General features: G+C 40.8%; 1 protein-coding gene across 19 annotated transcripts in view; it reads right to left on the bottom strand.

Moving 5' to 3' along the window:
- Positions 1 to 21,893, bottom strand: part of phldb1b (pleckstrin homology-like domain, family B, member 1b) — a 107,112-nt gene that overhangs the window by 34,780 nt on the left and 50,439 nt on the right. For 17 of the 19 annotated variants that reach the window (XM_086079748.1, XM_086079750.1, XM_086079751.1 and 14 more), the window contains one exon: positions 16,055 to 17,520. In XM_086079748.1, the coding sequence (XP_085935874.1) occupies positions 16,055 to 17,520 (1,466 nt within the window). Of the gene's footprint in view, positions 1 to 16,054; positions 17,521 to 19,770; positions 19,836 to 19,942; positions 20,169 to 21,893 lie in introns of those variants that run through there. The other 2 variants (XM_086079765.1, XM_086079764.1) reach the window with 2 other exon arrangements.

Raw genomic sequence — 21,893 nt, 5'->3', positions numbered from 1 at the left:
TGGTGTCAATAAATATTCAACTTGATCAGCAAGATATTTTCCTAACTTAATAATGTGGATCTCTGACTTAATATTTAAGTAGCCCTTTCAGAAACATATGACAACTAACAATGTGACTTCCAAATATGTAGAACTTCATGAAGCTGTCCATAAACACATCATAGAGTAGGATACTTTAGCAGCAACAGCCAGCTGGGGTACAAATGGTGTAAATCCCCCACACAAGAGTTTTTCGGAAGACTTGCGTGCTGGGTCAGAGTCCATCTGACTTTGTGTCTCCCAAACAGCCTTGAGGCCGTGGAGGAATGCCTCATTCCCAGAGTCCTCCACCCTGAGGCACCAGTTCACATTTCCCTGCCGCTCACATCTTAACTCGTAGGTGGCGCTAATAATGACAAGTTGACAACTGGACTTGGTAACATTTGGACTTCCTCATAAATGTTGATCATGTGTCCAAACTACAAATAGTCTGCAAAGAGTCAGTTGGATGGCAGGTGCTGTAAATAAGAGCTGTAAACAACTAAAGTATGTTGGATATTGGCACGTTGTGGCTCATGGCAAATCAATAGGCAATGTAAAAGCTTTCTTTTTTTTATTAGGACTAAAAAAAATTCCAATGATTTGCTAAAACAAAATAACGCAAACATCTAAATATGAATTACTTCTTAATTGCATTTTAATCTAGACATTCCATTCTTTCATGCCTTTCTTTTATTTGGAATAAGATACAACCCGTGTAAACATAAGTTTGAGAAACCACCTTAGCTGAGAGAATGACATTTGAAATTGGCCAAACGAGACATTCAGCAGGTCTTGTAGGACTTGCTTCAGCACTAAAAATCAATGACAACAATATTGTGAGTTTCTATACAGTATCGTGAGCTTTTATTATATCGCCAACCTCTCCAAAATATCATATTCATATTATTGTATTGTGACGTTTGGATATCATTACATCCCTAAACAGCACTCTATTGAGTGAAGGTCAAACAGTGGTGATAATTTCTGCCATCTTCTGTGGATTCGATTCACCAAAATTTTGTGATTTATATTTATTTATTTCTATATAATATTCTTCATACCATACATACGTAAACTTAGAGGTCAAGACATGACATAACACGAGACATTGGCATATCACACAAGACTTAGCGCAACTAGAGCAAAGTTCAGCCATCATCAAAGTAGTAGCGGAATCAAGACTGTGAAGAGAGTAGTGCCAAAACCAAAAGTTTTATGAGCCTGGAGCTGGCCACAGGTAGCCATATTGACCATTTGCACCAACGTCACGTGATCACGTGACTGCCCTATGACGGACGACGGAAGGAAATGATTGTTGAATGGAAGTGGACGTGACCCGGAGTGACTTTTTGACTTAGCGACTGCTATTTTACAAATTAAAAGTTATTATTGCTCATAGAGCCATGGAATCTACTACTTCAACCGAAGTTCGCCTGTCAGTCGAGTTGCACATTTAGTCGGGACTCATAGAGCGCGATATTTACTTAAGTTGGAGATCGCTAGTTTGAAAACAGCCCCTTACCTTTTGTTGAATGCTATTTTTACCAAGTTAATCAAATTGCAGATTTTGCCGGAATTCACAGCGCACGACCTATATCATTATGTAGTCAATGCCGTCTTTTCTCCTTACAACGGGGCTGATTCAAAAGCTTGTCGCTGGCTGAGTCTCTGGGACGAGATGCTACGCTCACGCTGGGGGACAATATACATAGTAATGCAAAGGTGTCAAACTCCGGTCCTGGAGGGCCACAGTCCTGCAGGTTTTGGATGTTTCCGTTCTCCAACACAGCTGATATATGATCAGCTAATCAGCTCTGCATAAGCCTGATAACGATCCTGCTGATTAGAATCAGCTTGTGTTGGAGGGAAACCTCCAAAACCTGCAGGATTGCAGCCCTCGAGGACCGGAGTTTGACACCTATGTCATAATGCAAAGGTAAAACTTGTTTATCATGCTAACTGACTTATTTTTACACAGTCCATTCTATATTGAAACGCTGTGATGATGTTATGTTACTATGTTTACTAGCATGGAACAAATGACTATCGTAGTGGCAAGCTATGCAGTCATTTCATGAATATGACTCCAGAGTGAAAAACTCCAAGCACAAAGACGAAATCCCCCCTTATTAAACAGTCAAATGCACTTAATAGTTTTGAAGAGAGTTCATTTTAAAACTAACCTGTGTGCTCGTGCAGTTGCAGTGGACGCTAACTATCTGGCTCGTTAATGTAATTTGAAAGACGCAATTTGACACCTCTGTTACAATTTTGTTAGAGTGTACGTTTAATAGTAAAATGTGTGAACATTTATCTACTAATTACAACATTTATCTACTAACCTTGCAAAAAATTATCGCTTCAAATCCGTGAATACTTTGTGGGCTGCCAGTCCTTTCTGTTGATTGCTGCTATCAATCGACGTCCTTCGTCTTCATTAGTAGGTATGCGATAAAAAGCAACATTTGATTTACTCCTTTGTCTGTACAACCGACCGCACAGCATGATGTTACCATTTTATAAGATAATCGATTAGATAAAGGACTTTACGCAGTACGAAATTCAATGGTTACAAAACAGGCAAGTGGCTCTTTTGCCGTCCAGTATCCCAGAGGGGGCATTCCCATGAGGGCTGTGACATCACGTGCAAAAGGTCAATAGAGATTAGTGAGCAGAGTAAAGATCGTGAGTCTGAATATAAGCCCAAGAAGTGGCGTTGACTGCAAACATTAGCTGATAACTATACTATTGTTAACTGTTACCAACTGTGAACAACTGTTTTCATTTTTACACATGTAAGACTATTAATATTGTCTTTTGGTCTTACACTGTCTATATAGGTAAAGGTTTTATTGCAGGGATAGTTTGACTATGTTATTTTTATTATTTGTCTTTTTTTGTAATTTATTTTTTATTCAGCATTTGCATCATACAAGAATGAAAAGTTTTATTTATATACATATACACAAACATGTGTGAATACATTTAAAATAATGCCGCAGTAACAACAAATTCCCCCCTCCGAACACCACTACCCCCACCCCAAGAACTTTAAAAAGCACTCAGCTATAAACTTAAGAACAGGAATTAAACTGAAACTGAAAACATAATAAAATTATTTTAATGTGCACTTGAAAGTTAGAAAATCTGAAATATGGTCATATTAATGTGTACAGTACATAGTTCTACAATCTGTATTAGATCGCTCATCCTCAAGACTGATTTTGGTGGGTATTTAGATTTGCAATGAAGCAATATCCTTCTACGTGCAAGTACCAAAAACCGAAATGCCAAAAATAAAAAAAATAAAAATCAATAAAATTAGCAAAATAAAAAACAATGTTTAATATCACTCAGATTCACCTTTAGCTACAGTCCACACAAAAATACAACACATATTACTACAGTAATGATTGAGAAATAAATTAAGTAGATGAATGAGAATAACCACAAGCATACAGTAAGCATACAGTGCAGTGTCATGTCATTGCGTTTGTTATTCTATGATAAATAAAGTTGTCATTAGCACACAGACACGGTGCTTTTCTGCACATAGTTGGACGTAATAATCTGGAGATGAAGCTTTACTTTAGTGAACTTTTTTGAGTGTCGTCACTCGTCAACCTCAATTGATTTGGGTCGCTGCTGATAACGCAGCTCTCATCTCGGTCATGTGAAATTAATTAATTTATCATGTAAAGGAACCGGGCGTCGTGTTGCTTATTCAACTGGGGCTTTATTTGCATTTCAGCAGGAAACAATTTGCTACGACACTTCAGTTGCAGAATAAGAAGTTTGATTGCTGTAAACTAGCGCGTAGCTACTACACGCACACACTTGCCTTAAGTTGTCTTCCGCGTCCTCTTCTCACGATACTGCTTTCCGCTAACACTTTGTGCCGTTGCCATCATTCCTTGCCGCTGATTTGAGATAGCATCGACCGGGTTAGCCTCAAGTCGCTAGCTTTCGGCTACTGCCCATGAATTAACATTGAGGCGGAACACTCACCCCGGCGTTTAATTCATACATACGCTTGCTTGCAGCAGTTTTTTTTTTTGCTTGCGTTACCACAACATCCTATTTTGACAATATTTTTTCGGCTCCAATTTTATTTCGGCCAAATGCCGGAACTGCATATTTTTCTCATTTTCGGCCGAAATTTTTCGGTGGCCGAATATTCGGTGCATTCACTATTTTTTAATGATCGTTGCATAATTTCAATGGCATTATTTTTTAATGAAAACATGTTTTGAATATGAACAACTGTGAGCCTAACCATAACACAGAAAAAAAGTTTGACTAAATATGCATTTAAAGTCATTCTATAACAATTAGAAGGAATATTTTTGCTCTATTTTTCAGCAATTCTACACAGTGACATATTCAATTTTAGGGCGGTCTCCTCATTTAGCCTTTTTTATATTCACAACCGTTAGCATCTGCTTCTTTTTGCGCCTTGTCTCTCCTGAGAGTGAGTCTCCTGTTTTATCGTGTACCATTCATGTCTTCGCCCTTCTCTCTGAGCACCCACGGCAATTCCCCATCTGTGTACCTTTCATCAGAGCGGTTACAGTACTTTATAAGTGCACAGCTGAACACTTGTGTGGAACGCTCGGCAATTTCACGTACACTGTGCATCCAGAGCAGACAGGGTACGTTCAACACAGTCTTGTTTTTCATATATCTGCAGGCAGATCTACATTTGCTGTCTGCAAAACAAATCCCACTTGTGATCAGTCCCTGATCCTTGGGGGTTCAACATGTTGAGTTCCCAGTGGAGGAACAACCAGATGATCCAGACAAGAGACGTTTTATTTAATCTTATGACAGTGCTTCCACAATCCCGCCCTCTACCCCCTCTTTTAGAGCACACATGCATCAAAGTCAGACAGGCAGCCTCTCTAGTGGCAGTCAACCCCTCTGGATAATAATATTGCTGGTCCTCCTTAAAGATGTCTCTGGCACTGATGTCGGGATAAAACCATGGAGGTCCTGATCCTATTGAAGGTGGTTGCCATTTAACTCATTCACCCCCAGCCATTTTCACTGAAGCAACCCCCTTTGCTCCCGGCTACTTTACTGGATTTCGACTGATTTTGCAAGGCCCACAGAATATTGTGTTCTATTGCTATATATATATATATTTAAAAAAAACTACCAAAGGAAATATTAGAGTCTCTTCTATCATCAGGAAAAAAGTATATTTCTATCTGTTTCCGTTTTGCAGCCATTAGCATTAGATTATTGCTAAGTTTGACTGAGATTCATGCCCTCAAATGGAATCTTGCTTCCAGTCACCACGTCACACACATTAGATGGCAGGAAGGATCAAAGACAATGATTAAAGACTGTACTGAAGTTGTTGGGTTTTTTTTCCAATTCCCTGAGCACTTCTTGGCAAATATGCAGCCTTACTGCTTGATTATTGTTCCGGGGCTCCAGTTACAAATTTGTAAGATGTACGTTCAGTTGCATCAGCTTGCAAAAGTTAAGCAATTTGCTGTAAACATAGAATTAGAAGATTAAATATTCATATCCACACTTTGCAAGCAGATGCTAACAAAAGTCCACTAATGGTGAGTCGGAGAGTTTAGTTAGTTTGACAGCCCAATTGAAACACCACTGTCATGTCACACTGGACAATTACACGCTGCTGTCCAATTCCCAAGCTCAAATGTAGATTCTGTTCAAGAAACCTCATCCTAATAAACCATGCATCATGAAATACTACATGGAGCTTGAAAGTGGAATTCATACCTGCTACAAACATAAAACCACATGCTCCTTGTGGGTAATAAGAGTACCAGACTGGGAAGGGAGAATGAAGCACGCGCAATACATTACTACTTTTTAAGAGCACCATGAGTAATAAAAACTAAAACATTCAATTGGGGAATGCGGTTTTTATGTAACAAGGAATGATGTTTACAACCATGCTAGAATCTCTACGAGATTGCGGCAATATTTTCAACACATACACACATTTAAATATTGTATTAACTAAGACCAGGCGCAATGTTTAAACACCACAGCAGCTGCAAATGCTCGAACCAGGTAAAATACCACAAATGTAAATAATCATATTGGAGGGTAGAAAATGCCCAGAGCAATACAATGCTATCATTCAACATGCAATATTAATTGTAATTGGACAGCTAAACGATGCAGCTGCGGTCGAGAGTTAAATCTGACGCATCTTAATTTTCATGTGCTTGTTTGGATATTTGTCAGACCGCTCTGCGCCATGGTGAGTACGCACCTGGCACATCTGGCATTTTGGTGGCACATATCATCATTAGACCCGCTGAAACCATGTCTAACTATCGGTATTTCTTAGTTTTAATGTCGAACAAAAACACAAGGTTCAGAAGGTTCCGTGGGTCAGTAGCATATCTTATAAAGTTAACTGGAAATGTAAAGAAATAGTTCCGAGATTAAAATGGTTTTAGATTTACCTTATATCGGTTGTTAGATACCGATATTCGTCAAAATGCCCAGGCCGATTATCGATCTATTTCTAGTTGCCGGTAATCTCACCCAAATTTTAACACATAAACATAAAGTGTGGATAATAACGTTCTGTAAAAGTCATTGATTTCATTGCTAGGACTTTTCAATATTTCTCCTATAATGTGTATGACAAAAACAAGTCAAAGTTATTCTAGTAGTGTAGTTGTGCTAAATATTGACTGGATAATTAGTAATTGTGTTGCAGTGTTCATCTTTTTTTTTTCTTGCTTTCAGCAAAAAAGCCCCCCGTACCAAATTAGCAGACATGACAGAATGGTTAAAGGCAATCCAGGAACACCCACAGGCTACTTTAAATCCAATCACACTGCAACAACCATAATGCATCCAATTACCTTTATGAGTGCTGCTGCCATGTTTGTAAGAAGACCTGGCTTCTGTTTTGGCAGGGCAAGCAGATAAACCATGGCCTGTTCCCTGTTCTGGCCTCTTCTCAGCACAGGTGCTCTCTTGCAACAAATGCAATACGAGTCCATGACAGATTGATCATCCAAAACTAAATGTTGTTGCTTCTGAGTTTCGGTCCACAGAGCGCCCAAAGTAAAAGTGATTGAACTCACTGTGCTACTTTGGGAGATGTGAAGCAGTCTTGCTGCCACCCAAATCTTCACAGACTTCCTTAAGTGGGCGGTCTTGTTGATCGGTCGCTTATTTTAAATGCAGCTCAATATTGGTTTTGTGTTTTTACACTGCAATGTAGGCAAAAAAGTCAGAAATAGAGAGAAAACACTCTTTATAAGCTTTTGCTTTTTACTTTACAAGGCCTCAAATGCTTTGAATATAAATAGGCTATAAACCTATTTTTGATTCAGTAAATGGGCATAGTCTTTGTACTTTCACAAAATAAAACTTGTGTATTGTCTTTGCTACAATTTCAGAATATGCACAAAAAAAATATACTGAACGTTTTGGTCAGTGAGGAATGTTTTTTACTCTTGTTGAGGTTTCATGTTATAGATGTAGCAAAGCCACGCCTGGCGAGCGTGTGAGCAGGCAGATAACCCCCTCTAGTGGACAGATTCCCAAACAGCAGCTTATGCAGTCACTCCAATACTTCTGCAGCAATTCCAAACACAATAGTAAACAAATTGGACAATAACTGTTAAATAACTCACCCAAAAGTAAAATTACATCTTCATCAACTCCATAAGGTATACAGAACAGATTAGAAAAATGCTCATTGCGACCAGTAAAAAGTTTTATCCTCAGTGAGAGGTTTCACACAAAGGTTATAGATATATTTATCTGGCGGGAGTGCCAGGTTCAGTGTGCAACACGAGCTTGATATATTTGGTTGTGCTCAGGAATGGGCTGCAATGCATTATGTCATGTTCTGTTTGAGAGTGTCCTGGAGGTATATTTGGTCTGCTAATCTTAATGGATGCCATCATTTGTGACATCGCACTGGACTGGGGAATCAGCAAGAGACTTGAATGAGAAGCAAAGCGATGAGATGAGTCAGAGTAGTAGTAGATAAAGGTCTGAATTCCGTTTGGACGCACCACAATGGGGTTTTTTTTCAATTCAATCTATGACCATTTTATTTATTTTCTTACTTTTTAATTACCCCCAGTTGGTTAGTAACAACAGATGTCCTCGATCCCAGAAAATATGAGGTCGTCAAACAGAAGGTGAGTTTACATGAGTGTGAGACTGTGCCACAGACTCGCCGTGTAAGCCAAGAGTCTCTGCCAGGACGGGGGTGTCAGGCAGGCAGACAGTCATGTGGTGAACACAGAAGCAGACAGGACAGCCTGGATCTGGTCTATTAGCAGAGAGGGATTACTAACAAGTCCAAAAGGAAAACACCAATTCATGTTGGTTTTCTTTTTCTTTGCTGTTATCCAACATAACTCTCCTAATGTTAAAGTTATTAGGCTGCCATTTTCTGTTTTGTTTAACTTAGTTACACATGAGAATAGAGGTAGACCGATATGGTTTTTTTTTCAGGGCCGATACCGATTATTAGTAGTCAAGGACGGCGATAATTGATATTTGGCGCCGATATTCATTTTCACTAAAAGGGAAAATATTGGCATCAAAATTAGAAAAAATACAAACTCCAGCTTTTAATTTTGGGGGGAATTTTAAAGCATATGTTTATTGAACAACTTTTAGGGTTGGTAAAATATTAAGAGTGTTTAAAAAAAAATCTTAGTCAATAGACATCTTTGTTTTAAAAATCTAGCCGACATCTTTGTTTTAAAAATTTATGGGATTTCCCAGGGGCAGTAGTATTCCAAAATTTCAAAATATCTGAAGAATTACATTTTGACTTATCTTAGTTTTAATTTCAAACATAAACAGAAGGTTTCCAGGGTCAGCAGCATCTCAGCAGCATTTTTTTTTAATGAGTTCCCTTATGTTAACACTTTTTTTTTTAATGGATCTATTATAAGCCATACGATTCTTCAAAAATTGCTGATGCCTATATTTGTCAAAATGCTAAATATTGGCGCCGATAATCGGTTTATCCCTACATAAGAGGAAGATAAGCGGTTAAGAAAATGGATGGATAAATAATAGTTACTTCAATAGTATTACTGTTGTTAAAAACTAGTATAAAAAAGTATTGTCACATCTTACTGTATATCCCCCATCAGAAAATATATCAATAGATTGTAAGAGCAACCGGACAAACAATAATAAATATTACATTATTAATTACTAAGGCTCTGAGCACATACAGCATTTAGCTTCTGTTTATGATGACAGTTTAGAATTTTATACATAGCATGGTGAAGAATCAACTTTGGCAAATTTCCTGCTTTTATATTCATAATACAGTATACTAATGATTCCCAACCAGGGTGCCGTAAGAGATGAGCAGGGGCACTGCAAGAACTTATCCAATTTTACAAATGTGTGCAAAGAAATGTTATTAATTACACATAATTGAGGTCTGATTAAATTTAAAATTACGGTAAAATAAAATAATAATAATCATTATTATTATTATTATTATTTTGGCCTAGCAAGACAAGAGCTGCCAACATCCCTTGCTGCCATTTATACTCAGTGTTGTTGGCTTTGTGTTTCATAATGTATGAAGGACTTTTTTAAATATTTGAAAAATTTGAAGAAAAAAACCCTGAACGCAACACAAGATACAGCAAGTCTGCACATCCTTTTAATCAGATCCCCCTGCAGTCCTGCTGCCTCAGAGCTGTGTACTCACACTGATTTCACAATAACAATAACTCCTTTTTTCCTAAGTAAACCTCTGTGAAACACTCATCTAATTTGTTTTTTGTAATCAGTTGTGTATAGGGAGTCGCGGGCCTGTGTGAAATGACTTAAATGCATAAACTCTGGGGTGAAAAAAATCTCTCATGACAGTGAATCAACTGTGACTAATTACAGGCCCTGCAGCTCCACGCCCTGCTTTCTTTCTCAGAGAGCGTTACAATACAATAACAAAACATGCTGCCGAAAACTCTTGACTGAATCTTGACTTTTTTGCACATACAGTATCTATTCTCAATATTTTGCTTGGATTGGGCAAGTCTGAAGGTAGCTACGATGACTAATCACTTTTCATTGAGTCCACAGGAGTGACTAAGTATTCAAGTGAGCTGAATTGTATTTCCTGTCATACCAAAATTCCAGAGAGCAAAGAAACTAAAGGTTACCTATTCTAAGTCCTGATGTGGATTGCAAATCCAAGCTCTAATGTAGGATTTCTGTTAGCTTTGACAAAGTTTAAGAGCCTATTTTTATCAAATGTAACACACAGCACAAACAATCATTATTAACTAGTAATCTTTTTTTTTTTTTTTTTTAAGAGCTCAGTATTGTTCATTCGGAAATGTCATCATCATTGCTCTTTTTTTTTTTATATATATATATATATATATATATATATATATATATATATATATATTTTTTTTTTTTTTTTTTTTTTGTGTGTGTGTGTGTGTGGGTGAGTATGTGTATGTGCGTGCGTGCGTGCGTGCGTGCGTGCGTGTATTTGTTAGCTCACCAGAAAACCTATTAGAAAAAATCTCATACCGTTCACCTAAACCGAACACCAGGAGACCCGAGGGGACCGAAGAAAACCAAGGAAGGTGAAATCCAGCACCGACCAGACACCCCCCACCAGAACTCCTCCCCAGCCCAAGAAACATCCAGACCCCAACAAATCCAAAAAACATAAAATCAGGGAGGCCTCAAGAGACCAAAGGAGAGACCGAGAAAAGGAAGGAAGGACAGACGAAGCCGCGTGAGATCCGCAGACACCAGCCTCCACCGATTCAATAACCTGAGGAGGAAACAGATTGTGTCTGAGTTTCGGTAGATGCTGGTGTGGTGGATCTGGCATGCATGAAAATCTCCACCAAAGAGGGGAGCCGTCGACCCCCACCGGAACAGAGCAAGCGCAACACCTCAGGGCCCCCCAGGCCGCGGCAGCGCCAAAGGACGACCCCCGGGCCCCGCCAGGGCCACCGGCCGGAGAGCAAACCCAGGAGCAGGAGCGCCCCCCGCCCCAACACGGCCCGCGCCCCCGGCCCAACGCAGCAGGACGGGGCACTGCAGGCCCACCAGGCACCCCACCGGCCCCCAACCCCCGCCTCCCCCACGACCCCCCGCCCCCCATCCACCCCCGCCACCCACCCCAACCCAGCCCCAGCCGCTCCCAATCCCCCAGACACCCCCCACCCCCAGCACCCCCCACCCCGCAAACCCCCACCACCGACCCCCCCCCCCCCAACAAAGCCGTCCCCCCCCCCGGGGTGGCGACACGGACAGGGGACCGCAGCACTGCTCTATACTGCGGCCCCCAACCGATGGCACCCCCACAAGCCCCCCCCCCCCCCCCACCCACAAGTTGTGTGGTGTATTCAAATTGGAGGGGAGTTGTAGGGTGAAGACGGTGTTTCCACCCTACCCCACCCCCCAAAGTGTGTTATGTGCCCTATATGTCTATAAAAGTGTATTGTGCAAACCTAGTGTAGTGAGTTAAGAGGAGTGACCAGCGGGGCCCTCCCCAACCGGGCGGGGGCAGGAGGCGCACCGGCCCACCAAGCCCCCACCCACCCCACCAGGACCCCGGCGGGCATATGGGACCCGTCCGGCGGGGCGATAGGGCTCGCCCCCCGGATACTGGGTCCCGCCCGAGGTGTCAGGACGCCCACCGGAGCGGGGCGGGCACGACACCAAACCCCAGCCACCCCCGCCGGCCCCCATAGCACCGAGACCCGGGCCATGGATGGAACCCCCGGCCCAGGGGAGGGGAAGGAAGGCGTACCGGGGAGGGGGAAGGGAGGAGGGAAGGGGACGACTTGTAATCTATAATAATCATATTAAATGCTATTAGGGGTGTGCCCCAAAAATCAATTCTGATAAGAATCGCGATTCTCATTTTAGTACGATTCAGAATTGATTTTAAATATCCCAAAATCAATTGTATTTGAATTATTTTATACTGTCTTGCCCTTGTTTTCTGCGTGCCTTTATTGGGAGGGCTGTTCACGATTTTAGATTCAAAACGATTGGATTGGCAATGATTTCTGCTTCAATTTATGGATGTGTAAAAAATCTTCATGATCTACTCCAGTCTGACTCGCTGATGCTAATTAGCGCACATCACGCGGCACTTGTATCACTCAAAAGAACGGCTATTCATACAAAACGCTTCAGGAATGTATACAGAGAAGCATCGTAACATTACTCACCGGTATATGCTTTTCCTACGCTGCAAAAAAACCTACTTTTATTGAAATAACTTGATTATGACTTTTTCCTTCTACTCTCTAATGTAGCTACAGCTTAACAGTGTATCAGAACACGCAGAACCACACTGCCCCCAAGTGGCCAAATCATGTACAACATGAACAACGCTCCCTATTAAGGCACACACAAACAAGGGCAAGACAGTATAAAATAATTGAAATAAAATCGATTTTGGGACAATTAAAATCGATTCTGAAGTGTACCAAATGAGAATCATGATTCTTATGAGAATCGATTTTTGGCACACACCTACTAATTAGCATTAGCGAGTCAGACTGGAGGAGATCATGACGATTCTTTGTACATCTATAAAGTGAAATGAAAATCAGTGTTAATCAAATTATTTTGAATCAAAAATCATTCTGAATCAAATCGCAGACCCAAAAATCTGATTTGAATCGAATCGTGAGACAGCCAAAGATTCCCACCCCAACTAACTATTGCACTTTACAGTCAAATGTAACGCAATGACAATAAAAAAGTACACAATTTTATAGGGGGGGGGGGGGCACACTGAGCCCTAACTTCATTCAACCTGATCAAAAACATTCCGTTAGAGTGCAATCCATTCAACAAGTCTGTACCTCTGACCTCACAAATGTTCAGTATAAATATACTGCAATTCCTGAAAAATAGCTCAAAATGGTGGAAAAGTATCCATCCATCCATTTTCTTAACCGCTTAGTCCTCACAAGGGTCGCGGGGGGGGGGGGGGGGGCTGGAGCCTATCCCAGCAAGCTTCGGGCAGTAGGCGGGGTACACTCTGAACTGGTTGCCAGCCAATCCAGGGCACAGAGAGACAAACAACCATCCACACTCACAATCACACCTAGGGACAATTTAGAGTGTTCAATTAACCTGACATGCATGTATTTGGAATGTGGGAGGAAACTGGAGCACCCGGAGAAAACCCACGCGAGCACAGGGAGAATATGCAAACTCCACCCAGGAAGGCCGAAGCCCAGACTCGATCTCACTTCCTCTGCACTGGGAGGCGGACGTGCTAACCAGTCGTCCACCATGCCGCCCTGGTGGAAAAGTATTTTCAGGAAAATGAAATAAATGTCAAAGGGAAGGGACAAACTGTATTTCCTTCAATTTTGTCATTATTGCTGACTTCAGGCAAAAGGCAGACGACACCCTGGTCTAGCCGTCAATCAGAGGGCCCTTAAGACTCAAGACTGACAACCATTCACACTCACATTCACACCATTACAGACTGGAAGCTGGAAAGTGACCCCACAATGCCGGCACGAAGGTCAGGTTGATTGAAACACGACACCAGCAGTGATTCTGCACAATCACCTTCAAAACATTCAATTGTTGCTGTTCCTTTTTTTCACTCAGTAGCAGACAAGTTCAAAATGCCTACCACCCTCCCCTTTTGCAAAGCTTAGGAAACAACAAACAATGTGGTTACTATGGGAACCTCCTGGCTCTCTAAAGCCGAAGGCTGCATGTCAGCAGCAATTTGGATAGCCAACAGCCAAGTGACAGACATTACTAAACTTCTGGCTCATCCACTTTGTAAACACAACAGATGTTACCTGCAAGCAATGAAATTTCCTTAGCAAGGAGATCAGACATGATGTCCTCATAAAATATGAACCTATTTAACAATTCAATACCAGTTAATCAACTGTGCCTTACAAAACAGACCTATTAGTTTCAACCGCAGATTAGACAAATAACCTAATCCAATTAGTCAACAATGGTGTAATGGATGTGATTGTCCTCAAGTTGATAACGCTGGGGAACAATAAAAAAAGAAAGAAAATCTATTGAGTTAGATTTTTATACTGATTAAAACTAAAATTAGCATGCTGATTCAAAATTATATTCTCAAATTTTATTCTCTACAATTTACACTCCAGATAAGGAAAATTCCACTTTGGCGCATCAAACGTGATAGTCCTAAATTTGAACACTCCAGATTAGTGCTGCCACTATCGAATATTTTTAGAATCAATTAATCTATCGATTATTCAATCGATTCATAAACTAATCGGATTAATTTTAATTTTGCAAAAGTGCATTACAAAAGCATTTTTTCCCTGATTACTGTTTATTAACTAGTGATTGGTGATTATTTTGTACTTCTTATTCGTTTAGTGATTTGAAAAAAAGGGGGATTGATGTTGTACGATGTTACCGGTTCGGTCATTGTTTTCCAAAGTAAAAATAAATGTTTGCAACTGCCTTATTTTAATTAAACACAGAAGACAATCAGTCTTCTTTCAATGAAAGACTACAGAAATCAGTGAACAATTTAGGGCTGGGGAAAAAAGTCGACCAAATCGCTTGGGTCGACCACAAAATTGGTCGCCGCAAAAATGCATGCGTCAAAGCTATTTTAATAATTTTTAAAAACATATTTGTGGCACCAAAAGTTGCCAGGAGGCCTGGAACCAATATTCCGTGTTTACGCACGGACACTTATTGCTGACGGACCGGCATTCACCACTACTAACTAAGATGCTTCTTAGGGTTTGTTTGTGGTCTCTTTAGACTGAAAAGGGAGAAAATTGGCACGCTACATGTTTTATGTTTGTAACAAAACAATCTGCGTCAACATCGGTAAATAAATCAAAGAGCTCCAATGAATTTATTGGCGCCAGACACACATAAGATGGCGGCCCGACGTGTGTCAGCAACAGGAAGGCTACTATGTTAAACATAGAGCAAAACTTCGCCAGATATGGCGACTCCGCCGAGCTGTTTGTTTTTGTTTGTTTTTGTTTTTTTCTCACTCCTCGAAGTAGCTTGCAGGCGAGGCCATCCAGCATTTGCCATAAGGACTATTATGCAACGGTTTTACGCCACCAAAAACCGAGCCAAATCAACCTAGTTGGCCACAGCGCACTTGCAGACATGGACGCTGGCGGTAGAAACAAACTCACTTTGTGATGTTTATGGATTTGTTTGGGATGGCACCAAAGAAATACATGAGGGCGACGGCGTGGGATCCTTGAGCATAAAGTGCGTTATTTGAAAAACCTTTCTGTGCGCGTGTGCTGTACCGTTAGTATGCTGCACCAATGGCCATTGTAGGCTTCGACAACTCAATATGTAGCGAATAAGTCAGGCTTAGTAAACATAAGATGAAGATAAAGCGTAAGATGTGCATATGTGTGCAGAAGGTAAGGAACAATGCGTATTTATATCCACTAAATTCAACTCCAACCTTAGTGGACTTAAAAAATAAATAAATAAATTTACCAAAAATTGGGGAATATTTGTTGTTGTTTTTTTTGGGGGGTTAGTCAATTAATCGATGGAATATCAATCAATAGGCGGCTCGATTTTTTTTTAAAGTCGTTAGTGACAGCACTAGAGCAATTACTGTTGATATGCTGAAATCAGAGGGTTTGGACAATTTTAAATTGAAAAAAATAGCTCCAAATGATTACTCGTTAATTAAGATAGTTGTCGATGAATTTGATAATCGATTACTTGTCGATTAATCTATTACTTTTGACAGCTCTACTCCAGATAGAGCCATAAACGTAAATTTGTATCAAATTTTTAGAAAACAAGCACATTTCTTTTATGTACAGTATTTTTCATATTCATTAAGAAAACTGGGATCGTATGGTTCAAAAACTTGATAGAGAAAAACTTAGATCAGTTTTGGATTCCGCACACAAAATTGAGCTAAAAACAGGAGATAGACCTAACTCAACAAAAAATGTGTTCCCCAGTGTAATATTTATAATGCTCTTTGTAAATATGAAGTTTCCTGAAAATATTTTTTTGTTTGTTTTGTACTCACCAGTCTCTCCATTTCCTGCTCTCGAAGTCGCTCCTCCCTCTGTCGTCGATGATATTCCAACAGCTCATCCTCGTTGTCGCTGATTTCTGAGATGCTGTTCTTCCTCTCTCTCATCAGTGATCGCCCCGTTGATATCTTCCTGTTGCTTCTGGGACTTGACATGGGAGATGAGCCAGGCAGAGAACCCAGACTATATGCAGATGAAAGCGAGTTGCCAAAGCTGGCTTTTCCGATTCCCGTGCCACTTTCCATCATCAGAGATGTGGGTGAAGGACTACGGGCTCGCATTCCCCAGCTGCCAGTCAAATCCACAGTTGTGGTTCCAGTCTTGCGATGAAGCCTGGGACTCTCAGAGACCAGCTTGCCCACACCTGAGGGGCTATCAGGTGTCTTTAGGATTGCACTTGGTACCATTCCTGGAAGTGCCCCTGGAAGTACTGGAACGCCTCTACGAGCAATGGAGGGACTTAGAGGTGGAAGTTCTCTCATATTACCTCCTCCACCATTCAGTTCTATGTTTCGCCTAGCCATGCGAGGGCTTTCTGGCGGCTGCTGGCACGGTGAGCCATGAATGATATGGACAACAGGATCGAGAGGAGGCTGATAGGCCTTAGTAGGTTGGGAAAGTTGCTTGGATGGACTTGAGTTGATGAAGCGATCGGTTATGTTTGTCTGCTCTCTAAAAGGGCTAGCAGGCCTTTCATGAAGCACTGTGGTTGTCTTGGTCCTCATACTAGGGGACATGGAAGAACACGGTGGGAACTTGGGATTGAAACCAGGGCTACTTGGCAAAATATTTCTGCTACTGAGAGATTCATTTGAAGACAAAAGCGGAGTCTGTCTGGGACTCTCTGATCCATCTTGGCATAATCCTCTACGACTAAGCTTAGGGCTTGAAGAAGCCTCCCCTAAGGTCTTCTTTTGTAGCCTGGGGCTCTCTTGAATTTTCTGACCTACGCCGCCACCATTAAAGCTAGGTAGGTTGGTCCGTGGCTGGGAAACAAGTTGTGAATGGCTGGTAAAGTTGTAGCTAGAGGAGCGTGCAGGCACTGGTGGCAAAGAAGAAACGTGGTCCTGGGGTGCTCCACCAGGAGATGGGCTAGTAAAGCTACCACTGCTGGCTGCTGAAGGGGAAGAGAGAGGAGAAAAGGGTGGAGATGTATTGTCATAGCTGGATCCCATGGACATGGCCCCTGGACTTGTAGGAGGGGACAGCAAATACCTGCCCCCACCATTGACCATGGGTAAGAGGGGTGAATGACTAACTGGTTGGCCCCCAGGCGGCTTTTTGTCTTCAGAGGAGCAAGGTTCAGGGTCATCCATGACTAAGGAGTCCATGATGTCCTGGAGGTCCTTTTCAATAGAGCTTACAATTGCACTGTGCTCAGACTGGACTCTCTCACCAATTTCTTGGGAAGACTGTGCTGGCCTGGCCTGGTGATTCCCATTGACCAAGCTCTCCGTGTCTGAAATAGGTCAAATGGGAAAAGATGCCATTAAGCTTCACCATCACAATAAGACCATGCCAGATGAAAATTGACATCAATATTACATTTTTTATTTTCAGTCTTTGCCCTAAATTATCCTTTCATCATGTTGCACCGTAACAGCTGTTGCATAAGCATGATAAGATTCAAATAATTCATTATGACCTGACTGACTGACTCATAGAAGATGGTTTCATATACAGGGCTTGACATTAAAGCAACACTAAGGAACTTTCAAGTTTACTTTGATTATGGCAGCGCCATGTGGACAAAAACGGTAATGTTATGTCTGAAGGAAGACCACATTTCCCATGAGGACAAGCACATAGCGTTGTTTTTAAACTCACGCCAGCGAGTGAAAGCCGGGCCAATGTTGATCCTTGACTGTCCTATCAGGGTAGCTTCCCTTTTTCTTTTTTGAAGATATCTGGCGTAAAACTAAAAAGTGCACATTTAATATTTCTGTAGTTGTTTTGCCCTGTTTTCCTGCCACATGGCTCTCCCAGTCACCTGAACTGCAAGGAAATACTTTTAACTCATTCGGTTATTAGTACTTTGTATTACAATCCCAATAACGTATTTATATGTTTTAGTATGTTTTTTTACGCAAGAGCATACAGAAGACTTTGATGCAGCTTCTGACATGACGAGGTGGCATAAAGCAATGGTAGTTATTACAAAAAACGGCCAGCAGGTGGCAGCAGAGTGTAAGAGATCAGAACCATGTTGCAACAAGCTCTTTTTGACAGCGTTTTCAACAGGAATGTGAATAATGAAACTTAGCTATATTCTAATGCTAATTGCTGCAAAACGGAAACAGATACATATCTACTTTTTTCCCTGATGAAAGAAGAGACTCTAATCTTTCTTTTGGTAGATTCCATGTTTTTATAGCAACATAACACAATATTCTGAGTACAGTAGCTGGTGAGCAAAAAAGTTTAGCTTCAGTCTTTGGCCTTGTGAATTTCTCTAAAGTTTTCTTTGCACCCTGGTTTTCGTTAGTTTCCTTGCATAAAACATGTCAAAGGTTTTCACCAATCAACATTCAGCAATAATAATCATGCAGGTTTATGTAATAAACATGTTCTAGATCATGCCTAAATGGAAGGTTGAGAGAGGATAATGGATTAGCACTGTGGGAAAGAAGGACAGACACGAGAAGATGAAAACACTGACAGCCATGTACTGTACTTTGGATAGGGATCAGGAAAAAAAATGTTCGTCCATAACCCAATTACTGTGTGGCCCAAACACGACGTAGGAGTCATAGGACACAGAGTAATCGAATCTTGACAGTCTCACTCTACTGTCAACTTGACTCATTTGTATGGCCTTGTGGAAACGATCAGATCAAAAAACAAAACAATATTTAAAAAAAAAACTCTTAAATTGACTTGTCACATGCTTCAATTAAAATAGGAATATTTGAGGGGGGAAATCACAAATGTAATAATGTCACAATTTCTAAACTACCTCAACATAGTTAAAAAAAAATTCAAGATAGATATGTTGTTTTTTTCACCTGAATCAGAATATTGTTTCTTTATTTTCCCAATCATGAGGATTACAGCAATCTTATAGCAATGATAATGGTAATGATACTGTGGCACTACCAACAGTTTGTGATGCCATGGGGGGCGTAATTGTACAGTAGGCTACTGTACATATATTATCTTCCAGGCTTTGGCTTTTGCCTCAGCAACAGCATTTCACACCATCCACAGGCAGTTTCTTAGGTAATGAAAAATTCCTGGTTACAGAAATCATGATGGGGTTGTCCATGGCTAACAAATGAAGCGTTTATTTTCATGATTTTGTCAGATATACCTCAGAAACAGAACATTATAAAAATATAAAAGCCCCACAAATAATGCATTAGCTTGTTCTGGCACCGCAGGGCAGGGAGTCGCTTCCTGTATGCTACTCTTATCATTGCTCAGCGCTCCATGACAGTCATCACCATTAAATCGAAGTGGGTTTGTTTAACAGTGTTTATGCTTATTTATGATCATCTCTGCAAGGTGTCACGAAAACACATTTATACACAAAGCCTTGCATGGACGCTAGTGTCACGTAGTCGTTAGCACACAGCAAGGGGTGCAGAGGCACAAGAAGAGGGGGTCGGGATAGGGACAAAATAGGGGAAAGCCCGTCAAGTGATGTCATAGTCTTGGGAACTGGAGGGCAGCATTCCTAACTTCATTAGGAAATCTGGCAAATACGCACCGTGGCTCACTTACCGATACGGTCATCGCACTTGACTCACACTGTGACTGCTAGGATTACAGTATCTAAATATGAACATCGAAAAATATTGGCATCGGTTTTGATTGGTGGGTGGCAGAAAATACAGAACCGTATGAAGTGATGTGGTCTTTTTCGGGAGAAGGCTACTCACGTGACTGGATAAAAACCGGTCAGCCTTTCGCGCCGTCCACCTGCTCTTTGCCTAACTGTGGGGTACATCCTCCGGGCGCAAGTGCCACACCGGCTGTGACTGCAGCCCGGAGGATCCAGGCTGCGCGCACGCCTAGAACGGCTGCAGCTAAACGGTATTTATTTTTATTTTTTTAAGGGATCGAGGGTGCTGTTCGGCACTGTTGGCGATTGTGGCGCCACTGTTCGTCAAGTTACCAAACCGGAGTCGTTTTCCGGTCCAACCGTTTGCCCATAAATTAACCGAATCTCGTTTCCACGTGGAAAATTCACAGTGGCATTATACACCGTTTCCACAGATACCAACACCAAGAATGTCAAACGGCTGTGGTGTAACGCACCATCGCAGTTTTCCGGGATTACACTATGAATGCATTTATGTCTAGATTTTATATTGAAGGTTCAGCTACCTCGTTTCCGGCTACGACGACGCGGACTTTACTGCACACGTTATGCAGTCTGTTATGTTGTTGTTTATATATAGTAATGTGTTTCACGGTTATTGACCACATCTTCGCCATTCGTCCATTTCTGGATTTAAAGTCATGGAAATATTATTCAATTCAACCACAATCACATTTTTATTTGTCCTAACAAAACAAAAAATATTTTTTTTTTTACAGCTATATCAAAGAGGGAGAGAAATTAAAACACATAGAAATTCATGGGTGCAAAAAAAAATCTTTAAAACTTTTGTATAAATTAAATACAAATTTTTCATAAACTTAGTTTAAAAAAAATCGTTATTTTCAAATGAAATACAGGGAGTCCTTGTTTTAAGACAGTTTTCACTGTCTGTCGGTGACATAACCTGAATTTGCACTTAAGTCAAAACCGCTAACGTGGTAATGTAGTATTTATGTTCCAATTACAATAAATATTTGTATTAAATACACTGTGATATGTGTTTTTCACATAGACCAACAGTAAATATGGCGGTAACTCAGAGTGCTTTCTTGTGCCACGTGAGTGACAAATTCTTAATCAAAAATGTGTAAAAATTTCATTACTACCCCCAAAAAAATCCTCGTGCAGTACAGAAATACTTTTGTACAAGAACATATTAAGCATGTTCTTGGGGTGTGAATAATAAAAAAGATGATATCAGAATACAGTACTGTACATACAGTTTACATTACTTTTTAAAACAGTTCCATCAAATTAACAACATCAAGAGCAGGAAACTGACAAGGATTACAGTACTGTGTGCTATGACTTGTGCCTAAACTGCAAAGTTGCAGATCAGACCTTATTGATCCAATATGTTGGAATATTCAAGTAAATGGGCTACAAGGATGGAAAATGGGGGGTTATTTCTGGTTTGGAACTAAAAATGAGTATTGGAAAACTTTGATATCCATTTCAGTTTTATTGACTGGCAGTTATTTTTATTTCCTTCTGAAAAAGCCATTATGAGAGGACAGACTATGCAATGTTGTGGCATGCTGAAAGTGAAACTGTAACCGTCTCAACGAACTTCCCTTTGCAGCTCGTGAGAGTTGCAGCAGCTATATCATCCATCCAGCCATCCATTTCCTATACCGCGAGTCCTCATTAGGGTCACAGGTTACTGGAGTTAATCCCTGCTGACTTTGGGCAAGAGGCAAGATATGACCTGGGCTGGTAAGCGACAATTAATGTAGCAGGCATGTAAATTGGAATGTGAGAGGAAACAGAAATGCCCAGAGAAAACACGCACAAGCACGGAGAAAACATCTCCCAGATGTCAGACAGATGTGCTGCAAGCATGTCACCATGCTGCCAAGCCATATCATTGTAAAAAAAAAAATATAATAATAAAGTTTTTAAAAGCTACTTTTTTTAAATGGAAAAGCAAAATAAGATGGCAGGCTAGATGAGCAACAGCAGAAGGGAAGTGGAGGATTATAAATAGTTTTTGTAAAAAGATATGG

The sequence above is a fragment of the Leptonotus elevatus genome, chromosome 7 (genome assembly GCF_054856555.1).
Source record: "Leptonotus elevatus isolate MCC_2025b chromosome 7, RoL_Lele_1.0, whole genome shotgun sequence".
Taxonomy (NCBI): Eukaryota; Metazoa; Chordata; class Actinopteri; order Syngnathiformes; family Syngnathidae; genus Leptonotus; species Leptonotus elevatus.
This window is presented reverse-complemented; position numbering and strand designations above follow the sequence as displayed.